This window comes from Diabrotica virgifera, chromosome 2 (genome assembly GCF_917563875.1).
Source record: "Diabrotica virgifera virgifera chromosome 2, PGI_DIABVI_V3a".
Classification (NCBI taxonomy): domain Eukaryota; kingdom Metazoa; phylum Arthropoda; class Insecta; order Coleoptera; family Chrysomelidae; genus Diabrotica; species Diabrotica virgifera.
This window is the reverse complement of record NC_065444.1, coordinates 184,292,129-184,312,209: the sequence shown is the minus strand read 5'-3', so window position 1 is coordinate 184,312,209 and position 20,081 is coordinate 184,292,129. Positions and strand designations below refer to the sequence as shown.

Here is a 20,081-nt window from a genome sequence, read left to right as displayed (position 1 = left end):
ATGATAAGTACAATCTGCTACAGCTTGTAGTGAAAGGCAAGATTGAAGGTAGAAGAGATTTGGACAGAAGGAAAAAATATGGATGATAAACATAAGGGAATGGTTCCAAATACCAGAAACTGCAAACATCATACATGCCTCACAAAACAGAGAAACATATCGTTTAATGGTCGCCAAACTTTGGTAGAAGATGGCATATACAGAAGAAGAAATAACCATATGTGATCATTTTTATTAATCTAGTGAATCCAGTTTTTAACAAGGTTGTAGCTTTTTTTAAACCTCTCCTTCATTTATCGTAATCATCTCTCCCAAAACCTGTATTTCCTATAGGAGTAATTCATTCTGGTCTTGTTTCCTCCAACAGTGTTTTAATGTTATGTTTTGTTTTGTTAAAGAAAAAAAACTTGCTTATTAAAAGGCTGCTCAAGCCATACCTTATGTTATAACATAATCTCATCAGATCTGAATACATTCGATAATGAGTTTAGATTTTTTGTACCAATCGCAATCTTTTGTATATCTCACCAATTGGAGAGATATAGAAAGAATTTCTTTAAACCAGAAATTGTTCGCATGCCTATGCAAAAATTACAACAATTCTTCCATTATAAAGAATTCTCCAATAAAATGTAATTAAATTTCCCGATATTTGGCTACAAAAAAAGTCAATTCACCTCCTTCCGTAAGTCCCGATTTAGGAATTTCATCAAATCCATCTAAAAGCAGGACGGCCGACAATTTGTAAAAGCAATTCTGGTTCTGTCGGCATGTTCTCAATAACCAGTGGTGTACAGTGACCTTTAAATTAGATTAAAGGAATTAGGAATAACTCTATTCTGGGGATTACTATTAGATAAAAAAAGATTCATAAAAATCAAAATTAATAAGTTGTTCAATGTTCATGTGTAATTAATCATTAGATTTTTATTCTTATTTTTTTATCTTGGGTTCTTTTCCTCTCTCGCTTTCTTCCTCTCTTATCCTACACCCTTACTTATCCTTACAATAATTTCTTTATATTAGCATAAGTAATGATTTCAACAATTTTGACCGGTTTATATAGAAAATTTTTGAAAAAAAGGTATAATTTAAAAAATCTGAATTTTTAAAATGATCGTAATTTTCATTTTCTTTTGATAATAACTCCAAAAATACTCAATATACGTAAAAATTATATATAACCAAATTTTAGTTTTTCTGTATCAAATATTTTACCTTTTGCATTATTTCTGTAGGGTAAAAAATAACCGAGATAGAAACGTTTAAAGCTTAAATTTTGCTGCGAAACCATGTAGCCGGGGCCATTTAACCTTTTATTTTAAAAAAGTAACGGGTTTACAAGATTAAATTCAACGTCCTTTAATTGCCCTTAGAATTATCTTTCAAATGATTTTTAGGTAAACTTGATATCCCAAAAATTAACGGAGTTATTTAAAAAAAAACAATAACATCTTTTTGAAAAAATTTTAAAAGATAAATTTTGAAAAATTATTGGAGGATAAATTTTAATGCTATCAACTTGTTCGAGGACTCATTTGATAGATATCTAAGTACTTTGACAAATGTTTAATAAGTTTATGTTATAAAATGCATCATTTTTCCGTTATTTAAGCTTGAATACGTAGATTTGGGTACTCGCCGAAAAAAATATACATTCAAATACCTATAACTCACTTTCAGTTAACATTAAAAGTTTTTTTAGTAAGGAGTTTATTTCATATTTTATTAGCTTCAATTTTGGTAATAATAACTTTTTTGTAAAAACTTATAGTTTTTGAGTCATTATTAAAAATCGGTTAAAAACATGCATTTTTCTCACGAAAAATTAAAATCTTTGATCTTTAATAACTCAAAAAGTTTTGATTTATTTTAATAACAATATATAACAAATTTTGCTTAGAATTTGTCCCTCTATCGAATTATGGGATTAGTTTTAAGAAAATAATTTTCACCCTCGAGAAGGGGTGGCACCCACTCCCAGGGTAAAAGCGCAAGTTGGCACCATCTCACCTTTGTTCCTTGAGATATCCTCTAATCACTCACCAATTTTCCAGCAAATCGATGGAGGTTCAACGAAATCGGAGGTAATAACTCATATCCACCTTCAGTGACTGCACTACACCGCAAGAAATTTATTCATCGGGTAAAATTACAACTGTTATTTTATCCTCTACTTCTCAGCAAAATTTTATTTGACAGTAATAATGTAATACATTTTAACACATATTTGTGTATAGTCGTACAATATACTTACAAAAATGAAAAATTCATTTTTAAAAATTATGTTAAAAGGCGTTATAGACGAGTTTTACGTGTTTCCATTTACCCTTTTATGATGTTGAATAATTTATGTCATCTATATTATTCTCATTGTCTGCGCTTGTTATCCATTTTAATAATTGTATGGTCAATCTATTATGTCTGATATTATAGAGTATTAAATTGGGTGTTATTGAGTATTATTATTTTTGCCTGTTGATGACAGTATAAATACGAGTATTCCATAATAAAGGTCATATTTTTATTACATTATAATTAATTTAGGCTATTAATGTCCATTTTTAGTTTATGCTATATTAACAATAAATGTGCATATTTGGAGATATATGTATAACTTATGAACTTATTTTTTTACTTTCTCCATTTTTAACATTTTGTTCCTTCCATTGGATGTCAAATATTGTCTATTGCAAATGATCATATAGGGAGAACTTCCATTGAAGTTTTTTTTGCTCTACCCCATATTTTTATCCCATAACTTCACACGGGTTTTATTATAGGCTTTTGTTATAGATAAGTATTTGGTTTTTTGTTATTAGTTATTAGAAATGGTAAAAGAATGATAAGTTTCTGCCAAATAAATGACTTGTTAATAGGTAATTCTTTCTGGTATCAACCGAGAAACGAAAAATATACATACGTAGCAGAAGAAAGAAATGCGAGAAGCATAATTGACTACATAGTATATCCTCGAGACGCAGAACTAACGATACAAAATATAAAAACAGAGAACGAAGCCGAACTCGGTACCCAACACAGACTAGTGACAGCAGAGATAAACATGAAACTAATGGAAATAATAGAGAGTCCTTAATATACAAGAATAGCAATACATAAGATGAAAAATATGGAAATGAGGAAGTTATACCAAAGAGAGACAGATAAAATACTGGAACAGTATGAAAACAATGAGGAAATATGGAATGTGGAAGAGAGATGGAAAAAAATTGAGAGATACGTTATGGAACACTGCAAAACAAGTATGTGGAATAAGAAAGAATGGTAAGAATAATAAAAGAACTGGATGGTGGAATAACGAAATAAAGCAAGCTGTAAAAAAGAAGAAAGAAATGTGGAAGCGATACATAAACACAAATGAAGAGCAAGACAGAGACGAATACAGGAGACAGAAATATAATGAAAGAACTAGTAAAAGATGCGAAGAAGAAGAGCTGGAAGGAACTGGGTGAAGAATTAAACGAAGGGATTGGGAATAACAACAAAATGAGGAGAGAGGACAGCAGGCAAGAGAAGTGGATAGAGACAATCGAGTAGACGAAATTCATATCAAAGATATTGAAGAAGGATTGGCAAGAATAAAGATTGGAAAAGCGGGAGGTGCCGATGACATAGATCCGGAGATGATGAAGTACGTGGGAGAACGAGGCAAGCTTTGGCTACTGGAAATAATGGGGGAAGCATGGAGAACAGAAAAGATACTGGAAGACTGGGAAGAAAATTTATTGATACCAATACACAAGAAAGGAGATGAAACGGAATGTGATAACTATAGGGCTATATGCTTATCATCATTGGCATATAAGGTCTACACCGGGATAATAGAAAGGAAGCTCAGGAAAGAACTGGAAGGAAAACTAGAAGAAGAACAAGCGGCTTTTAGGAAGGAAAGAGGAACAACAGATAATATATACATACTGAGAAATATAATTGAAAAGAAAAACGAAATAGGAGAAGACTTATATATTACGTTTATAGATATTAAAGCTGCTTTTGATTCTATAAGTAGAGAAGTAATATGGTCAGTAATGGAAGATCTGCAAATCCCGCAAAAGATAGTAAGCGTGGTAAAAAGTACATATAGAAACGTACTTGCTAAAGTACAAATAAACGGAAACAGATCGCCAATAATAAACCTAAGGAGAGGAATAAAACAAGGGGACAGTCTCAGCCCAGTTTTGTTTATATTAGTAATGGATAGAGTAATGAAGAGCGCTAAAGGAAGGTCAAGGCAATTACAGTCAATAATAGGGTACAGGAATTTAGTACCAGTGAGGATGGAGGAATTACTATGTGCAGATGACTTAGTAATAATAGCAGACAATAAAGAGAAAATGCAAAAATTAATCAATATGTGGAGGAAATAGAAAATTTGAAAATGGATGTAAATGTAAAGAAAACGAAGACCATGATAGTAACCCAAAAGAAAAGGGAAGAAATGAACCAAACGATATTTAGGTGTAAAAACGAAATAATAGAAACAGTCTCGACGTTTGAATACCTTGGAGTAATAATATCAGAGGATGGAAAGATAGATCAAGAAATCTCATACAGAGCGAAAAAAGCAAATAAGATCTACTATGCACTAAATAAAACGATATTTGGAAAGGAAGAAATAGATAAAGAAATAAAACTGAAGGTATACAATGCAATCTCTGTGCCAACTTTAATATATGCAAGTGAGACATGGGTAAACAATGCAAAAATAGACAGTACAATAAACGCAGCGGAGATGAAGCAGCTAAGAAAAATAGCAGGAAAAACGAAATTGGACAGAATAAGAAATGAAGATATTAGACAAAGACTGAAACAGGAATCGATAATAACCAAGATACAAAAAAGAAAATTAAAATGGTATGGACACATTAACAGAATGGGCCAGGGAAGACTACCAAAGCAGGTGATTGAATCGAAAAGATATGGTAAAAGAAGGAAAGGGAGGCCAAGGAAGAGATAAATCGATCAGATTATAGAAATTGGACAGGAAAAAGGAAAAACACATCAACAAATGAAAGAGTTAGCAAAGGACCGCAAGAAATGGAAGAGATGTATAGAAGATGAATAAAACCTCCGACGCCCCTGAGGGGCATAAGGAGTTTCGAGAAAGAAGAAGAAGTTATTAGTTGCTATTTTCTGCCAATCATCCAGTAGAATTTATGTGGGTTGAGTCCAAAATTGGAAGGTACACACACATTTAGGGGGTTTAGTGAAATAAACCGACATACAATTTTTATGGGGTGCACAAATTTCACTCTTATGTTCATGCCATAAGAAAGCGACATGTTAATTTTCAACATAAAATCTTTAACAGTTTTCAAATCACAGAATATGTGATTTAATGTATGACCTACCTTTTTGTTGCACCCTGTATATTACACCTTAAAAAGAAGAAAAACACAAGAAGGATTTAGAAAACGTAGAAACGACTTTACTCAGATAGATGCTATCAGCTAGGACAGTTAGTAGACCGAATAGGATGGGCAGATGTTTTGTGCTTTAATCAAAAATACCATGCAATAAACATTTTAATAGTTATTTATGATATAACTGTTAAAGTACACGTTTAAGGCACGCATGTGAAAGTTTGCAGAATGAGCAAAGCGAGTTCTGCAATTCACATGAGTGCCTTATAAATATACTTTTTAACACGCATATCATACAATATTTTTTCTACAAACGTAATTACAGGACAATCCATTTTTATATTTTTTGACATTACATTCAAAATTGCCTATACGGTCAATACGAACTGCAGTGCCATAAAAATTTTAAAGCACTAGTGCCTTAAAGTAGCATTTTTAACGCTCGTATGGAGTGCTAAAAATTGCATTTTTAACACGGTTGTAGAAAATAGTTATTTATGATATAAGTGCTAAAAGTACAATTTTAAGGCCCGCATTTCTGCAATTTACATGAGTGCCTTAAAAATGTACTTTTAACACGTATATCAATACAATATTTTTCTACAAACGTGTTAAAAATGCAGTAATACAGTTTAAATTAAATTTTAAAAATCCTTTAATAAATTGAAAGAAGATAGTTTTACATTGCATCGTAAATTACGAACCTTAATAACCATTGTTGATTTAATTGTTTACGAAAGTTTTGAAGCATCTGTCAGACGTCTTTTAGTTTTTTAAAACGCAGTTGTGGATTTTTCGTTAAAATGCAAGAAAATATCGTAGAAAAAGATCAATTTCTAGATATAGAGTTAGCGGCCAGTCGAGCTATCCTGGATTTGTTGCCGAGGAAATCCAGAATGCATATGATATCGCTTATAATAAGTTTGAGAAATGGTGTGAAGCGAAAGGCGTTTCAAAATTTGACATTTCACTTTTAACTGCAGTGCCTTAAAAATTTTAAAGCACCCAGTGCTTTAAAGTGATATTTTTAAGGCTCCTATGGAGTGCTAAAAATTGCATTTTTAACACGTTTGTAGAAAAAAAAAGGTATAATACGAAAAATGTCTACACCTGCAAAGCTAGTTCAGCGTTATATTTATGTAACAGTAATAATACTATTGCATACTACATACATCCATAATCATTTCTCTTCTACTGTTAGGTGTCGAGGGAGGTGCTTCTAGCCTTTCATGAATTTTCTCCATTCTTTCCTGTTCTTCGCCATTTTTGTCGCTTATTGCCAAGATTTGCCCTTATTTTGTAATATATCTGCTACCTTTTTTGTAATATGTATAATTTTCTGTTTCTCTCTATTGGGTTAGCTTCCCACACTCTTTTCACTTGCTTGTTACTGTCCATTCGTGTTAGATGACCTAACCATGCTATTTTTTTCTCCCTTAGTGTATCAAGTAACAGTTTGATTTTAAGTCTGTTTCTAATTTCTTCATTTATGGGTCTGCCTGTTCTTCTTGTCTCTATCGTTCCTCTGAGGCATTTCACCTCTGCTGCTTGTATCCTACTCTGGTGTCTTCTGTTTTCTGCTTCATATGTCAATATTTATCTAGAAATTCTTTAGATAATTTAAAGACAATTTAACCCAATTCACCTAGTCCGAAAATGCTTCCTAATGGAGATAGATTTCTTTGAAGATGGCGTCTTGGAATTAGTTTTTCTTAAATATCTCCAGAACACTCCTATTTAGAAAAACGAAAACTGGTACACTTATTTATCTTCCAGAGATAAATCAACTACATCAATTATAAATTTCTAGTACCGGTCATAGGCGCGTAGGGCAACGGTTATTTTATCGTATAACTTTTTTATCCTTAACTTCTAGGCATCTTATATACTGGATTATTAAATTGTAAGGTATTATAGTACTAAAAGGTACTCTTGCTTTAAGTCGGTAGGATGCATCGTTTTCTAGAAAAATCAATTTGAAAATTTTTCGTTTGTTGAATTTGAAAAAAAAATTTCAGAAAAAAACTATTTAAAAAAAAACGAAAATTGGTACGTTTATTTATCTTCCAAAAATAAATCGATTTCCTTAGTTGCGAAATTCTAGTACCGGTCATATGCGTCCGTTTTGGGTAGGTCAACGGTTATTTTATCGCATAACTTTTTTGTCTTAAATTTTTAAACATTATTGACAGTTGATGATTAAATTATGAGGTATTCTAATACTAAAAATTACTCTTGCTTTAAGTCGGTAAAATACACCGTCTTCTCTTGAAAAAAATTTTCAATTTTTTTTCTAATTCAATAAACGAAACATTTTCAAATCGATCTTTCTAGAAAACGGTACATCCTAGCACCTTATAGCAAGAGTACCTTTTAATACAAGAATACCTCACAATTTAATAATCCAGTGTCAAAAATGCTTAGAAGATAAAGACAAAAAAGTTATGCGATAAAATACAAGTTGCCCTACCCAAAACGGGCGCCTATGACCTGTACTAGAAATGCGTAATTGATAGAATCGATTTATCTCTGGAAGATAAATAAGCGTACCAATTATCGTTTTTCTAAATAACAGTGTTCTGCAGATATTTAAGAAAAACTAATTTCAAGACGCCATCTTCAAAGAGCTCTAGCTCCCTCAGGACGCATTTTTGCATTAGGTAAATTGGGTTAAATTGTCTTAAAATTATCTGAAGAATCTCCGGTCTTCGTTTGTCAGGAGGGTTTCTGGACACCCTGTATATGTTTGTTTGCTTAATTTTTTGTTAATCTATCTCCATTTGGATTAGGTTATCCGTGTTTTTTTTTTCATTATTTGTGTCTTCTCTTTATTTACGTTTAGGTTGTAGTTTTTTGCTTCCATAATTTAGCATAGACAGCATTTTAGCTATCAAGTCTAAGAAAAAAATAAAAAATATTGTGCCGATGTGTGCTTTTGCCCTGGGAGTAAGTTTTCCCCCTGTTGGGGATAAAAAAATATATGTTCTCGAGGTATTTGCGAGTGAACATGTTCATTTTTCAACAAAATAATCACGTTTTTATACGGTTTTTCGGAAATGACTTAAAAAGTAAGTATTTTGTCGAAAAAAACATTCCTAGCAAAAATATAGCCTGTAAAAAAGTGAAAAAAATGATGTATATACTAGCTTTCTATGAAATAGATGAAATAGAGAATGTGGAAAAATCCCCTTACGAACAATTCACACATCCACCATTTCGGGCTGGGAAAAATTTTTCGAATAGAATCAAAGATCCAAACACCAGTTCTTAGAAATGTGTTTCGCCCTCTTCAACCTCTCTGGGCTCGTCGGTAAAGACAAGAGGTTGAATATCTTTAGACACATTCTAATCAAAAAACAACATTCGAGACCTAGACATAGAAGGTGCGTAAGTCTACGGCAAATCCGACAATGACAGTCTCAAGTTTTAATTCCCTAATTACTTAAAGTAAGTAAAATATATGTTTAAAAACATAAGATGTAGATCTTTGAAACACACTCAGTGAACCAAAGATCCAAGGTTATTGGTTTAACGACCACTCGTACGAAATCAAATAGATGAAATAGAGAATGTGGAAAAATCCCCTTACGAACAATTCACACATCCACCATTTCGGGCTGGGAAAAATTTTTCGAATAGAATCAAAGATCCAAACACCAGTTCTTAGAAATGTGTTTCGCCCTCTTCAACCTCTCTGGGCTCGTCGGTAAAGACAAGAGGTTGAATATCTTTAGACACATTCTAATCAAAAAACAACATTCGAGACCTAGACATAGAAGGTGCGTAAGTCTACGGCAAATCCGACAATGACAGTCTCAAGTTTTAATTCCCTAATTACTTAAAGTAAGTAAAATATATGTTTAAAAACATAAGATGTAGATCTTTGAAACACACTCAGTGAACCAAAGATCCAAGGTTATTGGTTTAACGACCACTCGTACGAAATCAAATAGATGAAATAGAGAATGTGGAAAAATCCCCTTACGAACAATTCACACATCCACCATTTCGGGCTGGGAAAAATTTTTCGAATAGAATCAAAGATCCAAACACCAGTTCTTAGAAATGTGTTTCGCCCTCTTCAACCTCTCTGGGCTCGTCGGTAAAGACAAGAGGTTGAATATCTTTAGACACATTCTAATCAAAAAACAACATTCGAGACCAGAGAGGTTGAAGAGGGCGAAACACATTTCTAAGAACTGGTGTTTGGATCTTTGATTCTATTCGAAAAATTTTTCCCAGCCCGAAATGGTGGATGTGTGAATTGTTCGTAAGGGGATTTTTCCACATTCTCTATTTCATCTATTTGATTTCGTACGAGTGGTCGTTAAACCAATAACCTTGGATCTTTGGTTCACTGAGTGTGTTTCAAAGATCTACATCTTATGTTTTTAAACATATATTTTACTTACTTTAAGTAATTAGGGAATTAAAACTTGAGACTGTCATTGTCGGATTTGCCGTAGACTTACGCACCTTCTATGTCTAGGTCTCGAATGTTGTTTTTTGATTAGAATGTGTCTAAAGATATTCAACCTCTTGTCTTTACCGACGAGCCCAGAGAGGTTGAAGAGGGCGAAACACATTTCTAAGAACTGGTGTTTGGATCTTTGATTCTATTCGAAAAATTTTTCCCAGCCCGAAATGGTGGATGTGTGAATTGTTCGTAAGGGGATTTTTCCACATTCTCTATTTCATCTATTTGATTTCGTACGAGTGGTCGTTAAACCAATAACCTTGGATCTTTGGTTCACTGAGTGTGTTTCAAAGATCTACATCTTATGTTTTTAAACATATATTTTACTTACTTTAAGTAATTAGGGAATTAAAACTTGAGACTGTCATTGTCGGATTTGCCGTAGACTTACGCACCTTCTATGTCTAGGTCTCGAATGTTGTTTTTTGATTAGAATGTGTCTAAAGATATTCAACCTCTTGTCTTTACCGACGAGCCCAGAGAGGTTGAAGAGGGCGAAACACATTTCTAAGAACTGGTGTTTGGATCTTTGATTCTATTCGAAAAATTTTTCCCAGCCCGAAATGGTGGATGTGTGAATTGTTCGTAAGGGGATTTTTCCACATTCTCTATTTCATCTATTTGATTTCGTACGAGTGGTCGTTAAACCAATAACCTTGGATCTTTGGTTCACTGAGTGTGTTTCAAAGATCTACATCTTATAGCTTTCTATGCCTAATAAAACCAGAGTTACAGCTAATGAAAAATAGGTTCATATTCGTCAAATTCCAAATCGAATATTTTAACGTGTAGTCCTGTCGCCAGGGGGGGTACAACGGCCTCCTTAATTCAGATGGACTTACCCAAGTTTTTTTTATATATTTTGACCCGCAGAATACGAATTTTTTTGGTAACAGTTGATCCGGATGTCGATAAGATTGTTATAGACAAAGAACTTGAGGAATTACATAACAGAGATTTCTCGCAAAACAAAACATCTTTTTGTATTTTTTGGGTCATTTTAAGCAAAAAATATTCCTACAAGTTTTTTCGTAGAATGCATAGTTTTCGAGATAAACGCGGTTGAACTTTCAAAAAATCGAAAAATTGTAATTTTTGAACCCGAATAACTTTTGATTAAAAAATAAAGTAGCAATTCTGCTTACCGCATTTGAAAGTTTAAGTCAAATTATACCGGTTTTGATTATTTGCATTGCTAAAAATTAATTCTTTTATTGTTAAACTAATCTATAAACACCTAGTATGTGAGTGATGTTTTTAATGATTTCTCATTTAAAATCGAACGAGTAGGTAGAGTAGATACAAGTGCAAGCGAGGCAATTTCTACGTAGCATGCGTTAAAACGCATGTATTAGGCACGGGAAACACTATGTGTTTATAGATTAGTTTAACAATAAAAGAATTAATTTTTAGCAATGCAAATAATCAAAACCGGTATAATTTGACTTAAACTTTCAAATACGGTAAGCAGAATTGCTACTTTATTTTTTAATCAAAAGTTATTCGGGTTCAAAAATTGCAATTTTTCGATTTTTTGAAAGTTCAACCGCGGTTATCTCGAAAACTATGCATTCTACGAAAAAACTTGTAGAAATATTTTTTGCTTAAAATGACCCAAAAAATACAAAAATATGTTTTGTTTTGCAAGAAATCGCTGTTATGTAATTCCTCAAGTTCTTTGTCTATAACAGTCTTATCGACATCCGGATCAACTGTTACCCAAAAAATTCGTATTCTACGGGTCAAAATATATAAAAAAAACTTGGGTAAGTCCATCTGAATTAAGGAGGCCGTTGTACCCCCCCTGGCGACAGGACTAGTGACATAACCAAAAAATGAAGCACTTTTTGGGAAAAACTCATTACAACTTTCTCAAAGTGTTTAAAAAAAGATTTATTTTTGTTTTATAAAAAAATATTTCTAGCATCAAAAGTAAATAAGTTACGCTCAAAATAAAGTTGGTCCCCTTTTTTTTTTGTAAAAAAAATCGTGAAAATCACCCCCTAATTAGCACCTCAAATAAACTTAATCGTTACCACTTCACAAGTTTCTTTATTTGTGTATGTATTGTTTATATGATCTGTAAGTTTCATCGGTTCAACGTCTTTATTTTTCAAAGGGCTGTAGTTAAAAGGGTTTGAACGATTCTCTAATCAGGAGTGTATGCAAATTGAGAAACACCAAATAATAACCAATTTTTGTCTTACAAAAAAACAAAAAAATGCAAAATATTCAGAAAAGCATAGCCGACTTTTTTTATTGTTTGAGACTTTTGGTATCTCTAACAAATTTTAAGTTATTTTAAAAAAAGCATGTTTTTCAAAATTAAAAATTTTAAAAACATTACTTTAAAACCAATTTTTTTCAAAAATAAGTACTTTGAATCGATGATACTTATAGATCATATAAACACAACATAATTAAAGCAACTTATGAAGCGGCAATGATTAATTTCATTTAAGTGGCTAATTAGGTGTTGATCTTCCCGATTTTTTGTGCCAAAACTAAAGGGAACAATTTTATTTTGAGCGTAACTTGCTTACATTTGATGCTAGAAACTTTTTTTTATAAAAACAGAAATAAAGCTTTTTTAAAACACTTTAAAAAAGTTCTAATGAGTATTCCCAAAAACTGCTTAGTTATTTTAAAATTTCACATTGAATTATTCCATATGGAATTTGGCGAACATGAACCTATTTTTCATTATCTATAACTCTGGTTCTACTAGGTGTAGAGTCATCATGCGTACACCATTTTTTACAGGCTATATTTTTGCTAAGAATGTTTTTTTCGATAAAGTACTTACTTTTTGAATGATTTGCGAAAAATGTCGGAAAACGTGGTTATTTTGTTAAAAAATTAACATATTCACTTGCAAATAACTCAAAAAGTATTGACTTGGTGAAAAAACTCTATAAACAAAAGTTGCTTAAAATTTGTTAGTTTATCCATTTCAGGACTTATTTTTGACATATATTTTTTCACCCCCAAGAGGGGGTGAAACTCACCCCCGGGGCAAAAGCACACATCGGCACAATATCACTTTTTTTCGTTACCATGTTAGCTATGGGTATGCCAAATTTCATGTCAGTCCAAGCGGTTCTTTAAAGTTTACAGCAAAAACCATGAAAGAATGTACTAAGAGTGGTTCTATTATTCTAGATTGTGCTTCAGTTTTTTTCCTGCTGTTTCGGGAAATAATACCCATCTGCAAATACTCATATCTGTACACTTATCATTTGTATTTTATTCTATCCTATACAGTATTTTTTTAAAGTTTTCTTACATTCTTTCATTATATCATCTATTATAGTTTAAACATTTCACTATCTCATCTATTACGAGTTCTAATGTGTTATAATAATTATCTCCTATGCACACAACGTCACTGGCTTTTCCGAATCTTTAAGATGCTGACAGTTTAATAGAATAAATTCCGGAGCTTTGCAATTATCGATCAGAAAAACGTAAGAAATTTCTATTCTACTAGTTGATAGGATAGGGCTATTTTCATTCCCTGTAGTGGATTTATATGAACAAGGAATTCCAATTTAGGTTAAGTCTTTTAAGTAGATTAAAGTTGAAGCGAGACAATTTTATTTTTCGGTAGAAAAGTCTAGTCCATAAATTAGAAAATAGAACGTATTTAATACAATTTACCAACGAAAGACGTTAACGATTTTCTAATTAGATACTGTTTAAAGTCAGTTAAAATTAAAAGGTCTATAGTACGTATCATTACATTTGGAAATTACATTTCTCAGTCAGCTAATCTTTAGTCTAGACATTTTCAAAATATTCAGAGGATTAAAATAAGATTAAACAAAGCAATTTAAATCACAACAAGTGAAATATAAATAATATATTAAGAGAGGCTCTTATAAATCGCGTTAACTGGTCTTGGTTGAACTTTATTGTCTTCGGAAATGCAGGTTGTGTAGATGTTTATTTAACAACATTCCTCAAAATACCATTTCTTTTTCCCAGTGCCATATTATCTTCTACGATGGTTTTCCTTAATCGCAGCAGTTTTAACTCTCGGCGACTGCTGCTCGGAACCGTCGAATAAAGCTGCAAGCAAACCATTCTTTTTGTTTTCTCAACCAAGATATATAACTCTCCTTTCAGTATTACACTCTCCCAGAAATGTTTCTTGTATCATTAAATGTAGCAAATAATATTTATCTCCACGTGCAAAACCTTCCAGATATTGTAGTTTCTTTGGTTTAACTGTCAATTCAATGTTTATTTATTCAGAAAACTTTGAAGATCGACATTGATTATATCGTTGCTAAACGTACTTCGGGCTTTTTCTGTGTTCTTCTTTAAGTACCAAGCTTTTTCTGTGTTCTTCTATATGGCTGCTCTAAAAAGTTCATTTGATGTATATCCATACCATTCTCTCAAGTAGTGCCGCCATGATAATCTACTTTTCCCTACGCTTCTCTTTCCTTAGATCTTTCCCTGCATAATCAGTTGAAGCAAGTTGTATCTCTCTCCATGTGCAATATTTCGGAGATATTCCAATTTTGTTTTGATTATATTTAAGATTTCTCTTTTTTTATTCATCGTTTTCAGAACCTCTTTGTTGGTGATGTGTTCTGTCACGAAGTTTTCAGAATTCTTCTATATGCCCACAATTCGAGGGATTCCAATTTTTCTATTTAGTAACTATAGCACATGAGACATCAAGCTAATGGTGCAGTAATCGCCGCGTTCTCTTGCGTTTTTCTTTTTTGGGAGACAAACAAAGATGGACCTTAACCTAATCAATCTTTGGGTAATACGCCTGAGCTATAAATTGGGTTCAAGTGTATTACTAAAACGTCATTGTATTTTTTATCTATAATTTTTAGTACTTTCTTTGCAAATATGCAAGATGCCTGAGCTTTGTACACTTCTCATTGTTTTTAAGGTATGTAATATTTCTTCTTTTATCATATATGGACCTATTTCTTCTGAAGTAAATTTTATGTATTCCAGGTTCCTTCTTTCATCATCTAACACTTCGTAGATGTATTGTACCTAGCATTGTACTTTTTCATCCGTCTGTATTATAGTAATACCGTGTCTATCCAGAAGTGCACTAGTGAGATTTTGTTTTCTTAATGGTGCCATTTCTTTCGGTTGCTTTCTTAGTCGAATATTTTGTAATTGGAGGATGGTTGTTCTATAATGCCATAAATATAAATTGCGATACCTCCTTATTTATGTAGCACCTTCGGAAATTGCCCACTAGAATTACAGAACATTTAAAGAGACCAAACACTTAAAGTTTCTGTCAACACTTGCAGTCCATTAAGCATAATTTCAATATCAATTGGCGATGTTAAGTCACAATGACGACCTCTCGAGGATTTCAGCGGAACTAAAATAAGAGGCCTTTGTTACAAAACTGACTTTTCTATGATCTTTTGGGCACTAATTTTTAGTTTTAGTTGACTTTATTTATTTTTAATAACGTACTTCTAAACAAATGAAAAACACTGAATTTATATCCTTTATTTTACAAACTACGATATCTAATTTATTTATTACACTAAATCTAATAATTTATCTAATTACACATTCAAAAATATTCCGCGCCCGTTACATATCAAAGTACACCGACGTTTTCAAATTCACAACTGAACTGCTAATTACAAAAACCTACTATTTATACAACATTTAATGTACTAGAAATAAATAGCATCTCGAATTGTATTTACACGAAACAAGAAAGAATTTACTCCAAAAGTCGAGAAGGAATAGAACATTATAAATCATAAAAAGGTTACTTAGTAAACTACACTCGGGTCTGTTAGGCCTGGAGCTGAAAACAGTATGTGCCATAATTATGTCACATCTTTTTTCTTTTTATTGTCCTGCTATAATGGGGGTTTTTAATGTCAAATCATTGTTAAAATCGTTGTAAGTATTTTCGAAAATCAATAAAGTGAAAAATTTAGTAGTCACATGGATGAATCTACCAGCATCAGTAGAATCAAAAAGAACGTGTTCGTCCTAAATTTACTCCAAATATTCTGCAACACAACATACAAATAAGAACACTTTTGATAAAAGGTTTGCAAGCTTTTAATTAAATCTTTTGTATTAAAATTTATTAATTATCTTAATTTTCAAAAATACTGACAACGATTTTAACAACGAGTTGACATTAAAAACCCTCAATATAGCAGGGCAATAAAAAGAAAAAGGCCTCAATTTTAGTTCCACCGAAATCCACGAGAGGTCGTAATTGTGACTTAACATCGCCAATACAGGTTCATCTATTTTACTTAACATTAGTAGCACAAAAAACTACTTGGAGTTGGACTTATTAGAGGATTTGAAGATTTCTTATGCCTGGTTGCACCAACAGATCTTAGGCTTAAGCCGAGAATATCATAAGAATTAATGTAATATAATTACAATAAAACATGATAGGAATATCATAATAATAATAGATATACTTGATAACAAGGTAAGAATCCAATATTATGGTGCAATTAAGTGATACTTCCGGTGGTCCTATCTATAAGCAGAGCTTAGCTAAGCTGGAGCTTAAGATCTGTTAGTGCAATCAGGCATTAATTACTCAAATTAATTTAAATTATACTAAATTTAAACCACTTTTCAAAAATTTTATTGCAGCTTCACCTCGCAGGGGACCTACAACTCGAGAGTATAGATAGACTTCCTACAGTGAATCTATAACCATTAGTAGTTTTATGACCTTGTAGTATTTTCACCTTGTTAGATAATTTACGAAAAAACGCAAAATGTAAAAAGATCAACTACAATAAACAAAATATGCAAAAATGGCGTTTTGCCTAATAATCTGAGCTTTAGTTATAGAAAGGAAGAAATAATTAGTATTCCCAAAAGCCTTACAAATTTTATATTTTTATGAAAAGTTTTTACACTAAATTTTTTATATACAAAATTTTAAGTAATTCGATATAAAATAAAAAACTCTTAGCGAATCTCAGAAATTCCCTAATATATGTTGTATCCATTTACCTGGTCTTAACCCCAATTCTTTCTTTTCAGATTTAACGCGTTCCTGAATCAGCAGAGGGAGAGCAAAATAATCACCCTCAAGGAGGAAGGCGGCGGCGGCAACTTGTGGGGCTACTTCACCCATTGCGTTGCCCTCTGTGTTCTGCTCTCTATAGGAATTTGCAACGCTCCCCTTATACACGACTATATGGCTGTGTACAGGGGTAGCTTGGACGACGTCACCCTAATTTGCATCATCGGGGGCATTATGCACTTGTTTTTCTGGATTGTTATATGGCTCTTCTTATCCATAAAGCAGAAGTGGACGTTTAAGTTGAGGATAACCGTAAGTACATACTGTCTCTCTTATATAAGATTTAGGGATAAACAAGGAAAATAAATAGAAAGTGACTCATTTACATTAGTTTATCATATTTACATCTTTATATGTACTATATTATGTATGTACTATATTAAGTGATGTTATATTTTTAATTTTTTTTGTATACCTTTTGCTTTTAATGTTTTATTATTTTTGTTTTTGATGTGCAGTATGGCTACAGTTTGTCAAACCTTTTACTGAAAAAAAAATTATTAATAAGCTAACACGTTAAGTCTTAGCTTTGTAAACATTTGACATATTCTAATAATTACTCTTGATTATGTTGGAGGTCTTACATATGTGTTGCCATATTTGAAAGTAGAAGTTGTATATCATCGTCTGTAATTTGTCTACAGTAACTGAGTTTTATATAGGAAAAGTCTTGGTTTCAGCACTCTGCAATAAAGTCGATGATGTTCAGAGAGTGAGATTGAAAACAAAAAATCGGTGAAAATGTTTCCTTACCAAATCTTTTTTGCAGAAAGGTTCATGTTGTCTGTGCTGTACACAGTGTTACCCTATAATTCTGAAACATTAAAATTATTGACCTGTATAATAAGGTGACCTCCAATATGTCTGAGATCATGAGTAACACCTCTTTATTAAGAGTTGTTGGACCTGCGTTGCTCTTAAAGAAGTAAAGATCAATAATTATTTGTCCAGAAATTGTGCCCCAGACGGTTCACTTTTTTACTTCACAAACATCATTTTTGCACTTCTTCATTAATCAATCTACTTTATCTACAACTGGTATCCTCAATTTAATGGAATATAAATATAGTAATTTTCGTTTTATCCGCTGTTTTATTCGTAGGGGAAAGGCGGGCAAAATGGGGTACTTAAGGTTTAAATTGGGATTTAAAAAAAATCTGTAACTTTTAAGGTCTTAAAATAAGACAAATATTATTGTTATAGTAGTAACTATTTATTAATATAATTTGAATTTAAAAAAGTCAAAGTTTTTTTATTATATGAAAAAACATAAACTAATGTAAATTGTCCCATTATGCCCGTCGTATAGGGTAAAATGGGGTACCACATTGAAACCAAGAAAAACCTATTGACAAAATTCGCATACAAGTAATACTTCATCATCCTCATCTTCTACACCTGCACATGAATTTTTAGCCCATTTTAAACTTAAATAAAAGTTTCCGCAGAACCAGTCAGTGTGACTATCTTCGCCTTCTGAATCTGACTCTACTTTTTTAGTTTTATTCAATTGCGATTTATTGGGTATGGTAAAAGGGTAAAGACTACCAATAGGTATGGTAGAAAGGGTACCCCATTTTACCCTACCTATTGGTACCCCATTTTGCCCAAGGGGCAGATTTTGAGATTATGACCTGTTTAAATTATTATAAGTTTTTATTTTTTAACATAATGACAAACGAATACTCTAGAACACATTTACTGTTAGTTGGAAGTAATGATATTAAATAATAAATTGTTTTAGTAATACTCACGATGGATTAGTTTTCGGCCGACATTATAACTTGGTTAACTAAAAATGCACATGTACTCTTCACAACAATCGCCTAACAGTTAAATATATCTGCTTTATGACAGAAGGCGTAAACAGGCGTCTATAATATAATTTCATTAACGTCGTATAGATGTAGCGAGTGATATTGAAAAATAAAGGGGGTACCCCGTTTTAGGCAGCTACCCCGTTTTGCCCGTCTTTCCCCCTACACCTTTACCTTTTCTTTGTAGAAGGAAATTTCTAATTATTCTAAATTTCATTTTTATTGTTCAGTAAAATGGCATTTAAACCTTCTTTCTTCTTCTTCTTCTTCTTCATCTTTTTGTGTAGACATGAATCTGTCTGTTTTTCAATGTGCCTCCAGTAAGTTGTCATTCCGTCAGTTTGGTGGTCTTCCCACTGATCGTCTTCCTATTGGGGAACCGTCTCTCGCCTTCCTTACTACAGTATTTGTTGTCATTCGGCTTATGTTGCCGTTCCATTCTACTCTTCTGTTTTTCACACATTCATTAATGTTGTCCACCTTGCATCTCTGTCGTATATCTGCCCTTCTAGCTCTATCCCATAGTGTCTTGCCATCGATTTTTCGAAGTGTTTTCATCTCTGCTGTTTCTAGCATTCTTTTTGTCCTTTCTGTAGCAAGTCGTGTTTCTGCCGCATATGTCATTATTGGTTTGATGACTGTTTTGTAAATTTTGCCTTTCAGTTCTTTTCCGATATTTTTATTTCTCCATATTGTGTCATTCAGACAGCCTGCTGCTCTGTTTGCTTTATTCACCTGATCTTCCACTTCGGTTTCGAGCTTTCCGTAGCTAGATAGTGTTATGCCTAGATATTTAAAAAATTGCGTGCATTTAAACGCAAAAAGTGCATTAAAACGCAAATGCATGTAAACCGTACAAGCAAAAACAGTGGTTAACAAAAAACCCTTTCTTTGGTAGATACCATTACTTATCATTACTTAAAAACATAAGTTTTTGTGTCAAATAACGCTAACGAGCTTTAAGTAAAAGTAGGTCCGCTTTAGTACTGTAAATTAATAGACGTATTGTAATATCAATCATAAAAACTGTCCCCAATGTGTTTTTAAACTCTACAACACAAGTCTTCTTCTTTTTGTAGTGCCTATCCGTTTCGGATGTTGGCGACCATCATGGCAATCTGTACGTTGCATACTGCTGCTCTAAAAAGATTTGTGGTTGTTGTGTTGAACCACGTACGAATATTTTTCAGCCAGGAACTCCTTAGCCTTCCTGGTCCTCGCTGTCCTTCTACTTTTTCTTGCAAGATTAGTTGCAGCAGTCCATATCTTTCGCTATTCCTCATGATGTGACCGAGTTATTCCATTTTGGCTGTTTTTATTGTGATTAG

At 32.5% G+C, this 20,081-nt stretch overlaps 1 protein-coding gene across 1 annotated transcript in view; it reads left to right on the top strand.

Moving 5' to 3' along the window:
• The window catches only part of LOC114331856 (protein tincar), an 841,442-nt gene that overhangs the window by 614,873 nt on the left and 206,488 nt on the right, over nt 1–20,081 (top strand). Inside the window, exon 8 of the mRNA XM_050642976.1 lies at nt 16,894–17,188. Within this exon, the coding sequence (XP_050498933.1) occupies nt 16,894–17,188 (295 nt within the window). The remainder of the gene's footprint in view (nt 1–16,893; nt 17,189–20,081) is intronic.